The 17,014-nt window shown below is 52.1% G+C and overlaps 1 protein-coding gene across 1 annotated transcript; it reads right to left on the bottom strand.

Annotated features, from left to right (window-relative positions):
- Nucleotides 1-908: 908 nt before the first annotated feature.
- On the bottom strand, nucleotides 909-15,766 carry CCNP (cyclin P; the record flags this gene model as incomplete). Its single annotated transcript, XM_081921795.1, has 10 exons — nucleotides 909-1,126; nucleotides 2,744-2,922; nucleotides 4,207-4,365; nucleotides 5,884-6,039; nucleotides 6,488-6,586; nucleotides 7,981-8,087; nucleotides 9,221-9,314; nucleotides 11,818-11,889; nucleotides 13,642-13,662; nucleotides 15,674-15,766. The coding sequence occupies 10 exons, from the start codon at nucleotides 15,764-15,766 to the stop codon at nucleotides 946-948; spliced, it is 1,161 nt and encodes a 386-aa protein (XP_081777921.1). The 3' UTR covers nucleotides 909-945.
- Nucleotides 15,767-17,014: the final 1,248 nt, after the last annotated feature.

Genomic DNA, 17,014 nt, shown 5'->3' with positions numbered 1-17,014 from the left:
CCCAGCTCTATCATTCTATGATTCTATAATGCCAGGGCACATCTGGAAGGGAATGGCTCCTTCTGAGTGGGAAGAATGTTTATCCAGCTCGCCTGCTAGTGATGTCTGAAGAGCAATGCAGGAATTTTGACCAGAAAGATGGCAGAACATCACTTGTGACAGGCAGCTTGCAGTCACCCTTAGTGGACCATCGGTGTTACGGTCTCTGTATTTACAGCGGAGGAAGCAGTGAGGAAGCAGTGGGTTGGGGGGCAGAAGAGAAGGCTCATCAAGCCTTCCGACTATGTAATGCCTTCATTTAAATTTGCAATGTTCTGTTTATTTTGCAACGTTTTACCATGAAAACAATTTTAAATCATAGAGGTAAGATTCGAACTGGGGCCTTCCTGGGACGTAACTTAAACGCTTCACCACTGGGCTACAATAGAAGGGTGGGGAGAGATTCCCCCCACACCCACCACCCCTGCCAAGAGGGGCCTGAGATTCCGGCTCCACTTCCAAGGGAACTGACAGACCTTGCCATGAAGAGATAATAGGAGGAGCAAGAGAGAACAAAACACACTTTATTAAACACTTCCAGAGTCCTGTTTTCTTACAGTTATCTACTCTTTTTTAAAACCAATCTGTTAAGATTGGGGGGAGGCAGAAAGTGCCAGGGAGGGTGGGGTCACTGTGAAGAGATGAAGGAAGAAAGAAAGAAAGAGAGAGAGAGAGAGAGAGAGAGAGAGAGAGAGAGAGAGAGAGAGAGAGAGAGAATACCACCCCCACCTGAATTGTCTCCCAAGGACTCTGCTTGGGCTCCTGGCCCCATCCCCTCCCCTCCCCACCTGAAGGCTCTGGTCCACCCCACCCCATGCTTCTTCCATGGACCAGGCCTGGGAAAGGTCCTCTCGCCCTGCAATGGGTGCGATGGGCTCTACAGGCAGACCCACAGCAGGCCCCTCTTCATGGAGTGGGGCTTCCCAGGAAGCAGCTCAGGTACTCGGAGGCCGTGATGGCGGGGCTGGTGCTGGTGCAGAGCTTTTGAGGCCGCGAGTATTTCAGGAAAGTGGCGCGGAGGGTGGAGCTGGGCCCCCGCAGGGCAGCCTTGGCCATGGGAGGGTGCACTGCCGACAGCTCAGACTCACTGCAATGAGAGAGAGGCAGAAAGGGAGGCAGCGATGCTTCTGAATGAAGGAGGGAAGAGTGTTGTTCTTGCATTCAAATCCTGCTTGCCCGTTTCCCACAGGCAACTCTCCTGCTGCTGTGAGAACAGGATGGTGGACTAGACAGGTTCCTTGGCCTGATCCAGAAGGGGGTTGGACTAGATGACCCACATGGTCTCTTCCAACTCTACAATTATATGAACCAATGACCTCTGAACAGCCAGCCAGAGAGCATCACTGCAGCAAAAAGGACCCAAGAATCACAGGCCAGGCGCAGAACTCCCTGTAAAAGCCAAGCATCATCACCCCATAAGTCCCTGCAGCAACAAGATAGTATCACCCCCCATAAGGGACAAAGGCAGAGCGGGCAGCTTGCCAGAGCTGTGGGATGTGAAACACAAGAGCAGTCAAGTACAACATTCCTAGAGTGAACATGGGGAGGAATTCCTAGAGTACACACAGGGAGGAATGTTTGTCCAGCCAGCAGGTAAACTTCCTGTTTCCTTCTGGGCTGGGACAGACTTCCTCTGCATGTGATTAGAGGTGGGCGTGGCCTCACCTGTGCAGGTAATGACAAAAGCACAGGACAGGGCAGCCATCTCTCTCTCTTTGACTGCATGCATCAAAGAAGCAACATCTGCTTAGCCAAAATGCTCTCTTGGCTTACAGATTACAGCTAAGAGGACAGAAGGGCTGTCTCCATATGAGATAGTTTCCAGGTGTATGTTACTTTTCTAAGCTAAGTCTGCCTTCTGGGATCCGATTGTGAACAGAATGTGAGTAAACTCTTTTTATACTTTTATAGAAGACTGTGTCGTGTCTTATCTTTTATGAGGGAATAAGGGGGAAATACCAGAAAAGTTATTATAGAGGCTTTCGCGAGCCTGAGCAAACACATCCGCTGCAAGTTTAAAAAGGGGACTGTTACTCTGCTAAATTGTGAACTTGTTAACGCAAGTTGGAAAGGCTATAATCAAACAATATATCCTCTCCTGCTTCCCTGAACATTCTCACAACAGCACACTCTCCCACTCAGCAGTGAGGCAAGATTTGAGCAGGGGGCTTCCTGGCCCACCCTGAAAGAGAAAATATCGTCATCCTTCATGCAGCACCTACGGAACCCCCTCTCACAGGAGGCAGTGATGCTTCTGAGTAGCAGGTGCTGGGGTGCTTGTGGGGTTCCCCAAATGACCGCCGGCTGGCTGACCGCTGAGAGACTAGGCTATGGGACTGGATGGGGCAGCCAGGCTCTTCATAGGTTCTTGGAATCTTAGCATTGTAGAGTTGGGTCATCTGGTCCAAACCCCTGAAATGCAGGAATTTCAGCTAAATCGATAACAATAAATTAAAAAGGGCATAGCAGGCCACTTTCCAAGACTGAAATATATTGGTGACTTGGCATAAGCCTCTAGAGTGGCCTGAGAAGCAGCTTCTGAATCCTAGAATTACAAAACCTATTCATAACCGAAAAGTCTTTGTCCTGTTGGCATGAATTCCGGCACAGAGAATCGCCAGCCTCCCAGAAAACACGCCGGCAGGTGAGCTCCTCCTGTGCTGCCTCCTCCCCCCTCCCAGGGGGTCCAGGGGTCTGCTCCTACCTGTACGAGTGGAGGTTCAGGGCACCTTCCTGGAGAGCGTCCCAGAGCCTGGCGCCCTCTTCTGGCAGCACCGTCTGTGCCAGGCCCAGGGCAGCCAGAGACAGCTGTGCGGGCTCAAAACGCAGGCAGTCACCGTCCGCCAGAGAAAGCTCCAGGAAGTACATGGCCAAGAGGCGCACCTGGAGGGAGGGGCAGGAGGAAGAGGAAGTAGGGGGAAGGGGGACCCAGGAGTCCTGCCCTCACCAGCCCCTGCCCTCAGGTCAGGCCAGGAGCAGGAGGCAAGTGGAGGAGCAGCAGCGTCCTTGACTCTGAGCATGTGCAGAAGCTGCACTCGGGGAGGAAAGGGTCTGACTTCTGATGTAGTGATCAGATGGGATTACTGTGAGGAATTATGAAATATGCATCAAGCCATTGTGTCCGCAATGAAAGCATCACATTGATTGGTTTGATTCATTGACAATAATTTCTGATCAAATCCCACAAGCCTCTGCACCTCTGCCATTTTTCCTCTACTGCACATTTCTCTACACCCGACAGGCACGTATAGACATTCTGAAACACAGGCCAGTTGCTTCATCAGGCAGCCTCAGTACATAAAGATAGTAGGTTACTTTGACATAGTTTAATCTTTAGATAGATCTTAAGGGCCAGGAAGAGAGTTCACAAGGAGATGGTAAACACTGCCATCCTGCCTCTCCTATTTATGACCTCCAGGGTTTCCTAAAAGCATTCCTCCTTGCTTCCTCTTTTATTTACTCTGGACTACTATGCATGCTAAGGGACGCAGGTGGCGCTGTGGGTTAAACCACAGAGCCTAGGACTTGCCGATCAGAAGGTCAGCGGTTCAAATCCCCGCCACGGGGTGAGCTCCCGTTGCTCGGTCCCTGCTCCTGCCAACCTAGCAGTTCGAAAGCACGTCAAAGTGCAAGTAGATAAATAGGTACCGCTCCAGCGGGAAGGTAAACGGCATTTCCATGCGCTGCTCTGGTTTGCCAGAAGCAGCTTAGTCATGCTGGCCACATGACCTGGAAGCTGTACGCCGGCTCCCTCGGCCAATAAAGCAAGATGAGCGCCGCAACCCAAGAGTCAAGTCACGACTGGAGCTAATGGTCAGGGGTCCCTTTATCTTTATTATGCATGCTCAAGTAGGAAATAGTTTCTTTGTAGTTTTAACTTTAACTTTGTCCCACGTGGGGTTTTTTGAAATGCTCAGAGGAAATCTGATTGGTTCTTACGAACACAGTGTAAAAAGTTATTTTGTGAATAAAACGACCCGGGCCGAGGGGTGGACAGGAATTATTATTATACGCACTCCTCCCAGAGTCTTGTGTATTTTATTAATCAGAGTCCAATCCTTCCTTGCTTTGGGAACGCTACATTCTGAGTCCCAGAATCTCCTTAAGAGGGAGAGCGAGGGGTCAGCTGTGGCCTGGGAGACCCCTGCCTGCCCGCCCGACACTCACCTCCCTGGCGCAATGGCCCACTTCTGCCAGCAGGTGCAGCAGGTGGACAGGGTTGGCATAGTGCAGCTCGAACTTCAGGCGGGCCAAGATCTTGCGCTCCATGCGCAGAAGCTCCTTCTGGTTGAATGAGTCCTCCATCATGAAGCAGAGCTGGGACGGCTGGAGGGGAGAAGGTGAGACAGCGGCAGCAAGGGGTGGGCAGTCTCCCTCGCAAGGCTGTTTTTAAGCAGCGGTTGGGTGGCCACCTGCCATGGGTGCTTCAGCTGCGGTTCCTGCATTGCAGGGGGTTGGACTGAATGACCTCTGGGGGTCCCTTCCAGCGATTCTTTGCCTCTGTGATTGCATTTCCCTGGCTACTTTCCATTCAAGTGAATCCCAAAGGGGCTCACAAACAATAAGTGACAGCAACGTGACAGGACATCACAAGTACAGCCTAGATCCCATGATCATCAGCGAAACAAGTAAAACCCAAGAAACAATATTTAACAAACTACCTACTAAAAAAGAATAAGCCAAACTGTGAAATAATAAGCAGCAGATTCGTGGGCTTTGGGTAGTAAAAATATGTGTGCGATAAAACAGCTAAAAAATAAACATTACGAAAGGAGGGGTGGGAAATCAAAAAGTAACATTGTACGTCAAAAGAAAATGTTTATGATGATAAATGCTTTGAAATACGGTGGGAGACTTATTAAAAATGACATAAAAATAAGCTAAACATCGCCTGATTACAGCATGTCATATTATATTGTAATGGGTTTGGGGGGCCAGATTCCCCTAAATTCCTGGGTGCCACAGCCTCCCCATCATTCCTGAATGTAGTAAAATTTAGAGTTACGTTTGGGCTAAACTTTGGCCATCAGCAGGGGCCAAAGGTCAGTGATGGTCCATCAAGGAATCAGGCAGAGGTTTAGGGTTTCAACTTTGAATGGCATGGGCTGGCGGGAGCTCCTTGGAGTAACAGCGAGAAGGAGAAGGTGGGGGCAGAACTCCAAGAGAGCTGGGGAGTGACAGTCTAGAAGCAAGAGACGCAGGGTGTGGCTTTTTGCTGTCCTTTTGAGTCCAACGCTCCTTGAGGACGGGGTAGCAAAACCCCATAGGATGCAAATGTTCTGGAATCCTCCCATCAAGGTGCAGGTCACATATATGGGCAAATAAAACCATATTTCATGAACACACTGCACTCTCTGCTGTGCCTCATTGTCCCAGAGAGGAACATGGACCCTGGAAAGTGTGCCCCCCCCAACCCCTGGGATCTCGCAGCCCTCGTGGAGATGACAGCAGTGTGTTGACAATATGATTAACAAATCAACAAGGCGTTTATAATCGACAAAACATAGCAAGTAAAAAAAATAAGCTGGGAGGCGATGGGAGAGGTGCCTGTCTGACTCTCCTCCTCCTGCCCTTGGCCTCCCTGCCTACCCCCCACAAGGTGCTCATTTGCAGGAGAGGGGCAGGAGAGGAGCCGGCCTGGACCCCCTGAGCTGTGCAGGATCAGCCCACCAGAGGAAGCCCCACAACTAAGGCCACAGCCCAGCCACAGCTATTCAGTGTGAACTGTCCCCTTGACAGGCACAGAGTCTCAACTGCCTCTCCTAGAGGTGAGAGTCTAGGGCAGCCCCCCTCCCCAGACCGGGCACCAGAGGCTCCCCCTCCCACCTGGGGCCTCCTGCTCACCTGAGGGCAACTGCTCTCCTCTACCTTGCAGGCCAGGAAGAGGCAGGTGGCAGCCAGGAGCTGCAGGGTGGAGATTCGCACTCGGCCGGCTTTCAAGTAGGCGTTGAAGAGGTAGACGGCCAGGAAGAGAGTCTCGTCTGCCAGGGCCAGGTATTCCTGGGTGGTGGGCAGAAGCAGGATTAGACACAACTTTCTGCCACAGAGCATCCCAGTCCAGCTCCTCCTTCTCCTTGTCCCTTCCAACTCTTCAGCTCTGTGATTCTATGACTTTGGGGCCGCCATTCCCCTATATCCTGCCCCACAACAAAGGCTCCACCAAGCCCCCAACTCTTGCTTGCTCCAAGACCCCCTTCAGGGCAGAAGTTTGCCTCTCCAGCAAGGGAAGGGAGCCAAACCTGCCGCCCCTCCCATTCTGCCACCGGAGGTGCCTGCCTCACCTTGTCTCATTGCAGAGCCGGCCCTGGATGCCTCCCTGCCCACCTGAGTCTGCTGCAAGGGGATGGAAACACAGGGCCTCCTGCAGCCCCACCCCAAACAAACTTCCCCACCCGCTCTTCCAGGGGGGGGGAAGACATTGGGGGGGGGGTTTCCTGCTGGTACCTACATGTACTTGCACCAGCCAGTCGATGATGAGACCGCGCATCTCCCCCGTCACAGACCTGGGCATGTCAAGCCCCCGGAAGGCGTAATGAGGCTGCTTCTGCTGTGGGGAGGAAAGGGGGGGAGAAAGGAGCCCTGAGGTTGATGCACCCCCCTTCCCTTCTTCTCATAAACCTCCGTCCTTTGGGAGAGGACAAAGCAAGGGAGCTGTGAGAGCTGTCACTCAGTAGGACAGGAAGCTCTTAGGGCTCTTAGGGCACTTGTATTTACAGGACCGCCTCTCCTGGTCTGCCCCGCAGAGGACTTTAAGGTCCATGAATAACCATAGTTTAATTTTATTGTTATTCATGTTTTTATACTGTATTTTACGCTGCTTTTACAATGAAGTGTTTTAAATTGGTTGTTAGCCACCCTGAGCCCGGTTTTCTGAACCGGGAAGGGTGGGGTATAAATAAAAAATTATTATTATTTATTATTAATCTGAGGGTCGTAGGTTGGAGCAAAAGATTCCTGCACTGCAGAGGGTCAGTCTAGAGGACCCTTGGAGGTCCCATCCAACTTGACAATTAATGTGGATCTGTTAATCCCACCTTCCTGGTGGTAAGACCTGTTTGACAGCTGAGCGGTGGTGGTGGACTCCCCTTCATTTGTAAACGGAGGCTGGATGGCCATCTGTCATAGGTGCTTTGGGTGACATTCCTGCACTGCAGGGGGTCAGACTATAGGAACCTTGGAGGTCTCGTCCAACTCTAAAATTCTGAGTCCCCTACCAGCCAAGCAAGGGGCCTTTGGAAAGCCCCCATGGCAGGGAGAGAGGACAACAGCCCCACCCAAAATCCTCTGAGAGAGGTCAGCCCAAGCAGTGGCGTAGCGTGGGTTGTCAGCACCCGGGGCAAGGCAAGTAACTTGCGCCCCCTAACCCATGGATTTGCACCCCCTAACCCGTGGATTTGTGCCCCTAACCCGTGGATTTCCCTAACCCCCAGATGTTGCGCCCGGTGCGGCCGGCCCCCCCTGCACCCCCCATGCTACGCCACTGGCCCACAGGGGCCTCTCTTGGGAGGCGGGGATTCCAACACTGGTCCTCAGGATGGAAGTCACTGTTAGGATATAGCTCCATTCCACCTTAAAAGGGTACAGGCATGACGTTTGTGTATCACATGCCTGTTTACTTCCAGCTCTTGCTAGGAACTTCCATTGCATGTAGCTTTTGATATGCAGCTGTTTTGCTGGATACGAAGGCAAGCAGTCATGTTTCCCTTTGTTCCTGAACTAAGCTGAATAAAGCTGTAAATATGCTCTCTCTGTCTGCTTCTTCCATTGTGGAAGATTTACACACCCTGCTGAAAGGGTGTGCACGGGTCTTGGAACGTATCTGAAGCTCGTGTCGCTAATTGACTGATGCTGTTCCACAGGAGACCGGTGATTGTTCGGAGCCCCACCTGATGCCCCCGTCTCCCTGGTAGTATCTCAACAGTCACCCCCCCTCCAACTTACCATCAGGTTGCTGAAGATGTCATAGGCATACTCCTTCTCCAGACCCATGCCCAGGCGCAACATGGCTTGCGAGAGCTCCTCCACAAGGACCTCAGAGGCGGGAGCAGCTGGGGTGGGAGAGGAAAGAGACAGCCGCTGTGGTGCGGTTTGGCTTGCTCACCTGAGCTCTCTGCAAAGCACCCGGCTGCTTCTGCATGTTGCTGTGCCAGATGCAATGGGTCGAGATGGGACTGGGTGCAAGGCCCGCCCCCCATGCCTGAAGGACCCTGTTGTGGGACAAGGGGAGCAGGGAGATGGGCAGCGTCCTTTGGGGCATCAAGTCCATATTTCTACTGAAGGGAGACTTGCCTCCAGTCTCAACGATGCGTTTGGGACGCATGGCGGTACGGAAAAAATCTGCCTTAGAAACTTTGATTGAAGAGCTTCCAAAGTGCTAAGGTGGTTACCAGTCCAAATCTGAGCCCCATATAGTAGCTGTGCCAGGGGTTTAGCTTGGAAGACTTCTAGGGCTGATGGTATATGTTTGCCACCCTTTGTATGGAAAAAGCGAGTCAACGTCTTGGCACTTTGGCAGGGGCAATCAGAATAAGGGCCACTAACTGATGGCTGCTTCTTGGGAGGAAAGCAATGACAAACCTAGACAGCATCTTAAAAAGTGGAGACATCATACTTTGGCCACCTCATGAGAAGAGAAGACTCCCTGGAAAAGACCCTGATGTTGGGAAAGATGGAGGGCACAAGGAGAAGGGGACGACAGAGGACGAGATGGTTGGATAGTGTCTTCGAAGCTACAAACATGAGTCTGACCAAACTGCGGGAGGCAGTGGAAGACAGAAGTGCCTGGCGTGCTCTGGTCCATGGGGTCACGAAGAGTCAGACACGACTAAATGACTAAACAACAACAACAACTGATGGCTGATTCAGGACTTTAAATTGTGCTCTTGTATCAAATTCCCCTTTTTGCATATACTGTAATGTTTTACTGTTGTTATGGCCATTGGCTAAAGTGAATAAAGTTTTCTCTTCTCTTATCTTCAGGGCTTCACCATTTCCAGACACTTTGGTAAGAATTAATGGGCTTTGGATTAGGACTACTTAAAATTCACAGCCTGTGGAGAGGGGGAAGCAGTAGGCAGGAGGCAATATGGGAAGCGTCCCCAGGCCAACTCTTGTTCCCTCCCCATCAGGCCTCCCAACTTTTACCCCATCCTGCAAACTATTTTGCCTGGAGCTCCCTTACCTCTTTGCAAAGCCGGCTCTGCTGAGGTCCTGGGGCAGACAGTGCCCGGCTTCTCAGAAGCAACGTCCCTCTCATGACTCCCGGGGACCTTCCGCTGTAAGAGAGATTTGGGGTGCGGTGGGGTGGGGGCCGATTGATGGATTGATTGCATTTTTATCCCGTTTTTTTCCCCTCCAAGGAGCTCAAGGTGGCGTAATGTTTCAGGCCGAGAGGCACTGGCTCTCACCCAGGCCAAGTGGGGATTCGAACCCTGGTCTCTCCCAGCTCCCGGGCCAAGACTCTCAACCACAGCACCACAGTTTGGCCGCAAGAGCACTAGATTGGACCTGTGACCCCTGCAGAGGCAGAGCAGGGCTCCGTGAACCAGCTCCTGCATCTTAAAAGGCCTCCTCAGAGCCTTGCAGCCTGGGATTGTAAGCAGGAGCACAACTGGGGCCACCACCAATGTGTCAGCGTGGTGTAGTGGTTAGAGCACTGGACCAGGACCTGGGAGAGACCAGGGTTCAAATCTCCAGCTCAGTCACAACGCTCACCTTGGGTGCCAGTCGCTGCCTCTCTCAGCCTGACCTACCTCTCAGGGTTGTTGTGGGGGTTAGATTATGGTTACCAGATGAATCCGGGGACACTTTTCCCCCCGAAGCTGAGTAGCAACAGGGAGTCAGTAGTGGGGATGGTGAGGCGAAAGACCCTTGGCCCAAGCACACATGCATATTGCATAAAGGTGCAAAGCCCTTCTTTTGCACCCTGTGAAACATAAATGCACAGAGTTTTTAAAAAAACTGGGCAATGGCTGTCCGCCCGCTGCTCCCCCGATCTGTCAAAACAAAGGGGACAGGAGATTGGGGGAGGCTTGGGAGTCACGGGTGGGCAGTGTGCCGTTGCCCAGTTTTTTAAAAACTCTGCACATTTATGTTTCATAGGATGCGAAAGATCAGCAGGTTGAGGGACTATATGGAACTGGCGGAGATGACTGGCAGAATCCGAGACCAGGGAGAAGAGATGGTGGAAGAAGACTGGAAAAAAGTTTAAAGACTATTTATAGAAATACTGTAAAATTAATGAGTGTTAGAAAAATGTTGGAATGAAGTTATATGGCTTTAGTAGAAATGTTATAAGGAATTAAGTATGAATAGATTATTAGAGTATTAAAGGGAAAATAAGGTTAAAATATGTTAAGATAATTATATGATAGAAAATAGAGGAAGATGGAAAGGAATTGCTGAAACAATTAATAGAAGTGGAATACAAAAAGGGAGGTGTGAGGAGGTTGTGGAAACAAGTGAATGAAAGAGAAGACATTGAAATGGTATGATGTGTGTTTTAAATTGTTTTTGTTTCGTTAGTGTTGTGTAATGTTTTTACATTGTATTGTATTGTGTTTTTTTCTTCTTTTTTTCTTTCCTTTTTTGTAGTGTTTAAAAGTAATAAATATTATTTTTTTTTAAAAAAGGATGCGAAAGAAGGGCTTTGCACCCTGCCCGGCAGAGAAACCGCGTGTCTTGTGCCCCTCCTGGGCAACAGCCACCTGCCCAGAACTCCTGAGCCTCCCCTATCAGTCAAAACAAAGGGGGAAGGGGGCAGGAGAGCTGTACTGCCAGATGTCCCCGGTTCCCTTTTGGCAGTGGCAGTCAGCAGCCTGGAGCCAGCCAGAGCCAACTGCGCTACCAGGCTGGCTCCGGGCTGCTGAGGCTGCCATGTTTCCCGGGGACAGATTTGCAAATCCGGGGACTGTCCCCAGGAACGTCTGGTAACCCTAGGTTAGATGAGGAGGGAACCACCTGGAACCCTTTGGAGAAAAGGCTGGGATAGAAACGCAGTAGACAATAGGTGTTCTAGCTGGCTCACGTGGTCACTTGATGCCCCAATATACGTGGCAAATGTTCAGCCCCTGATCTCCTATCTTCCAAGGGTGTTGCAGGGGAAAGAGACAAGAGGTCTGCGTTGCTCACCTCCCATCTTTGGGACTTTGCATTTCTCAGAACTTACCTCTGCAGTGCCAACACCCAGCTGAAAGTAGAGGCTGTTTGTTTTTGAGCATATGCAAAGCATATGCAAAGCTCCTTTACCTCCCTCCCTCCCACGGCAATGACTTCCAAGTGAAGGTCAGTGCAGAATCTGCAACAAAATGTTGCAGCGTAGTCTAAGAGGGCTGATCCTATTCGGGGCTTCAGCCGGTCAGAAATATTCTCCCCTCTGGGATATCCTTCCCCCCCCCTTCCAACCTGTCCCACCTGAGTTTTCTTTCCCAACTGACACCCCACACCCCAAGGTACTGAGCGTCCTCAGTCCTCCTCCAGTTCTTTGCTTGCAAGGCGCGTGTTGTTGCCCCGTAGGCTGTTTCGTCTGAAGGTCTGCTGTGCTTCTCTGCGCCCTCTACTAACACCTTGAACCTTGGGGCTCCAATCCTGCTGGCACTCAGCACCCAAGTTCACTATTAAAGGGAGCTGGAATGGGTGCTCAAAGCTAAGGAATGACGACATCATTGCTTCCGGGTGAGCAAGTTGGGGGGGCGGCTTCAAGGCTGCATCTCTGCCCCCCACTCTGCAAATGTTTCCTGTCTTCTAACAATGCAGCTCAGCACCCTCTAAAGGACCTACCTTCCTTGATCCTTTTTCACTGCTGAGTCCTTTGTTGTTCTTGCTTTTCAAAGGCTCCCTTTTCTCATCTACCTAAAATGGAACATATTTAAGGGAGGAGTTAAAGGGGCAGACCTCCCCCGCTTTGGTTTCTGGCCCCCCCCCACATCAGCCCCCACATGGGCTTTTGTCAAGGAGCATCTCGGACAAAGTGAAGGTCACAGGTGTGACCATGAGCAAAATGTGGGAAGTTAAAACTCAGCCACTTCAGAGCTGGGATTTTTTGGAGGGCAAATGTACCCCCACCTTCAGCCTCTCGACCCCCAACTTGAAGCCGGAAAGTCAATGTAGCATCTTCTCCACCAAGGGGAGCAAAGAGAGAGGCCAGGATGGTGGAGAAAGACTCCTTTGCAATGCTAGGAGGATGCCGCTCTGATAGAGCTCATGGGCATGTGCAGAGTGCAGGACTTTCTCCCGCCACATCTGGGAATGGGTGGCAGGGCCTCTCAGCTCAGGAAAAGCAGCTTCCAATGAGGGGCTCCAGTAAGGGGGGTTAGGGTGCTGTGGGAGGCAGGTTCTGCAGACACCGGTCCAAACAGAACAGTGCTCCCCCCAAAAAAACAAACCAACCCCCACATCCACGCAGGGGCTTTTACAAAAGCTACATCTCTTTGGCAGGAGAGGGTGGAAAGGGGGAAAATGCAGGGAGACCAAGGACCCCACCCCAAACCCTCCTGCCCCCCAGGAGCCCCCACCACAAGAGCAAACCAACAAACTTGCAGTCTGCCAGGATCTCCTCTCTTGAAAGGCGGTGGGCTTGGCCTGCACCCCCCACATGGTCCCCGGAGGAGGAAGGGCTAGGAAGGAAGGTCAGCTCTGCCGGGGAGTGTCAGGCCCAAGTGAGCTCCAGCTGTGCTTAATTAGCAAAAACTAGCAAAGACAGACCCAGTGGGCAGGCCTTAGGCAGCACGGGCTCCCATCCTGAAAGGAGCCGGCCCTCCCCAGTCACAGGAGGCAAGCAGGGCCAGAGGTGCCTTTGCTGCCATAAGCAGACACACTTTAATGTTCTATTTTAATCTTGTTTTTAAGTTGCATTTCAATCGTTTTTATGCCTGGTGTCAGCCGCCCTGAGGCTGGTCTTGGCTGGGGAGGGGGAGGTATAAATAAAAATTATTATTATTATTAATTATCCATGGAGGAGGCTGTTCATGGAAGCCTAGAAGGATGGAGCTGGATCAAATAATAATGTTGTTTACAAAAAGGAAAGGGGTGCAACCTTAGATATGTTTACTAGGAGAGAAGTCCCACTGGGCTGAAGAGAGTTTACCTGCTAGTCAGAATGTTTATAATACCCATTTTATTATTTGTACCCCAGCCGCTCTGGGATTGGGCAGCAGATTCAAGCAGACTTTTAAACCGACTGGTCAATTCAGTCTGCATGTGTTGTGCATTTTGGAAATAAGAGTTCTGAAGGCAGCAAGCATTTTTTTAAAAAAGCTGCTTTATGTCACAATTAGAAGAGGCATCACCTTCCTCAGGAGCAAAGGTTGAAGGAATGGCTCTCTTAAAGAGTTGCCCAGCACCTGCTGATTACTGGTACTATAAGCATGTATACTGAAATTAATCAACTTTTTAAAAAAAATGCTTAGCGTCAGACATACAGGAATGCCATTTTAGTCCATTAATTTTCAACTACAATTTGTGTAACATTGCACATGGGGGCATTCTGGGTTCTCTTACTGCTCTGGCCTAAAACGATGAGGAGCTCAGCTTAATGAAAATGACACTCAGGCAGGCAGGATCAGGACTTGCAAGAGAGGTAAGGTCTCTCCTCAAACACCTCACCCTGCAGCCAACTTTGGCTACCTGCAGGGGCAAGAGGATTATCTTTAGACTTCCCCCAAAGACCAGATGCAAGGTTGGACCAGAGCACGCCAGGCACTCCTGTCTTCCACTGCCTCCCACAGTTTGGTGAAACTCATGCTGGTAGCTCGTCCTCTCTCGTCCCCTTCTCCTTGTGCCCTCCATCTTTCCCAACATCAGGGTCTTTTCCAGGGAGTCTTCTCTTCTCATGAGGTGGCCAAAGTATTGGAGCCTCAACTTCACGACCTGTGAGCACTCAGGGCTGTGAGCACTCAGGGCTGATTTCCTTCAGAATGGAGAGGTTGGATCTTCTTGCAGTCCATGGGACTCTCAAGGGTCTCCTCCAGCACCATAATTCAAAAGCATCAATTCTTTGGCAATCAGCGTTTTTTATGGTCCAGCTCTCACTTCTATACAGCACTACTGGTTTGGCCCAGGAGCATCTAAACCAGGGGTCAGCAAATTTTTTCAGTAGGGGGCCGGTCCACTGTCCCTCAGACCTTGTGGGGGGCCGGACTATTTTTTTTGGGGGGGGAGAACGAATTCCTATGCCCCACAAATAACCCAGAGATGCATTTTAAATAAAAGCACACATTCTACTCATGTAAAAACACACTGATTCCCAGACCGTCCACGGGCCGGATTGAGGTGATTGGGTTGGATCCGGCCCCTGGGCCTTAGTTTGCCTACCTATGATCTGGCATCTGGAGAACCAAGCAATGGGGAAAGTGAGGGCTGGGTGTATAAGCAGAGCAGAAATACCCTTTTGGTTAGGCATCATTTGGCAAAATGCTGAATCCTGTCTTCTCCTGTGGAAACAGGAGTTGTTGTGGGACGCATCTCATTTTATATATGCAAAAATTAATAAGGGTTTTTAATGGGGGTGGGTTTTTTGGAAAGTGTGGCTTGGCACTTGCATTTCTAAGGAAAAGCAGCGTGTGTGACACAAAACGAAGAGCAGGACACACCCTAGAAAGAAAAACAAAACCTTTTATTGCTCGTACCGTACAAATCCAAGGGCAGCAGAGGGAAGGAGAAGAGGGAGGCACCGCGGAGACGCCCAAGGAAGGCCCCTCTCGCCTGGCACGCCTCCCCACAAAAGACGCTCCGGAGGACTTGCCTCTCAAGCGGAACTTATTTTACAAACTGAGTGGGTGAGCTCGGGGTGGGTGGGGAGCCAGAGCCTGCCCCCCCCCGTCCCCTCCGGGCGAAGAGAAGTGCCATCGCAGTTGCCTTCCAGCGCTGGAGAGAGAAATCGCAGATAAAAACACAGCACAGCAGCGGAAGGCAGGCAGTCCCAACTAAAGCCGCTGAAGAGGGTCAGTATTAAGTTAATAAACCTCAACTATCACAACTACGGAAACTAAGTGGAAAAAAACCCCTTTATTAACCCCCCTCGTCAAAGATTGTGTGTGTGTGTGTAACACCCCTCCCTCTATATCCAGGACCACCCCCCTGAATTCTGTAGAACATACATCGCACGGGATCGGAAAAGTCCTGTAAGGTTATAGTCGCGATCCAAATATGGTTTCCTTGAGGGGACAAAAAGCTTCTGAAGTCATATTATAAAACCTTTAAGCACCTAAATGGAGGTTTCTAAGGCTGCCGGCGCTTTGGAGTCAGACGAGTGTCAAAGGCCTGCATTGAAATGAAAGGCCGAGTGGAGGGGGGGGGGTCAGAGGAGGCCAAAGGGGGCAGAAGGGCTCAGCAGCCCCCCACCAAACCCCCCCTCCATGCTTGTGGGGAGGCATCACCATTGCCATTTCCCCCTCCGCCCCCCAACGATTCAGAGCGGCCGAGCCTCTTCCAGCTAGTGTCCACGTGGCGTCAGCAAGCTGGGCTTGCCAAGGCAGGGATGGCACAGCAGTGAGGCTGGGGCACCCTGGAGAGTCACTGCGGGGGCCCACAGCCGTCCTACCCCCACCCCCAGTTGTGAGCTCAGGCAGCCTGCTGCCTGTCAACCCAGCAGGGGGACCCAGTTCCCTTCCCAGTGCTGGGTGGTGAAGATTCGCACCCGCTGCAGGTGAGGAATGGAAAGGGGGGGCCACGGTGGGAAGGGGCCAGGCCCCCAAGGCTCTTCAGAGAGGCTGATGGCCGCTGATCCCATTGTGGGCTGAGGTTCTGCCTTCCCCTCTGCTCCAGGCCCACAGAAACTAAAGGCAGCAAAAGTCACATTTTGGGGGAGGGCGTGGCTGGCCTGAGCCCAGGGAGAAAGGATGAGAAGTGCCGTGGGGGGTGTCCCTCCCCCAGAGCCACCCACCTTTTGCGCCAGGTGAGTTTACATTCAACCGTATGCAAGAGGAGGGGGGAGAGCAGGCTGGGACCCCCCCCCCCAGCGATGAAAAGGCAGCCCTCTCCCCTCTGCGCATTGCCCCCACGGCAGGCATGAGGTAATGACGGGGGTCCCGGCCAAGATCGCCAGGACCTTGGGCCAAAAGCCCCCCAGGAATGTTTCCCGTTGAAGCAGGGGGCAGGAGGGGAGAGGAGGTTAAGGCTTGGAGAACTGGGGCTTGACCCCAGAAAGGCACCTCTGCTGTGGTGGAGGAAGGCGGAGGGCCGGCCCCACACCCCACCACCGTGGGCAATGAACGGGCAGGCCGCACGCTCCTTGCGGACCCCCGTCCTGGCACAGCAAAAGCAGCTCAGCCCATCTGAGTCGGGAGACCTCCCCCTGCCCGGGCTGGGACTCCACAGCTGCCCACCTGGGCAGGAGGGTGCTGAGCTGGTGTGGGGCAGCCAGGGGAAGCCTAAGTGCAGCCAACGGAGAGCTTGACCTGCATGGAGCCTAGGTTGCCACAAGGTCACGAGGGGGCTTTGCAATGGCGGTCTGGGCGGGCTCCCTCAGCCAAGCCCCCCAACCCCAGTCCTGCTCTACTGGCCTTGGTCTACAGTGGCCCCAAAAGCACAACGGGAGCCCTCATTCTTCCCCCAAAGCCAGCCCTTTTGAGAGATGCTGCACCAAAGGAGGTCAAGTCAGGCCATGGGGGCCAAGGGACCATTCTGGAGGGAGGTCTCAGCTCCTGCCCCCCAATGCCGCCCCCCTCACAAGCCGCCCCTGCCCCAGCCAGGCTCCTGCAAACACTGCCTTCTTTTTGAGCCCCCTGCTCTGCAGATTCTCCCCCCACAATGCCATATGGTTCAAAGGAGCTGGTGGAGAACGAGGGCTGCTTTCTCGACCCCCCCGGGCACTGCGATGCCCCCGCTCTGTTCCTTGCATTTCCAGAAAGGGGTAAGCAAAGGGTTCCCAACATTCCCACCTTACGGTAGCCAAGCGAACCAAAAGCACCTAAGGGGCAACTGCCTCACCCATCTCCTGCAAAAACGAAAACACATTTGGTGGTGGTGGGGTTTGAAT

This window comes from Podarcis melisellensis, assembly GCF_964234715.1.
Source record: "Podarcis melisellensis genome assembly, chromosome: 8".
In the NCBI taxonomy this organism is placed as follows: Eukaryota; Metazoa; Chordata; class Lepidosauria; order Squamata; family Lacertidae; genus Podarcis; species Podarcis melisellensis.
Note: the sequence above shows the minus strand (reverse complement) of the source record. Positions and strands in the feature narration are given on the sequence as shown.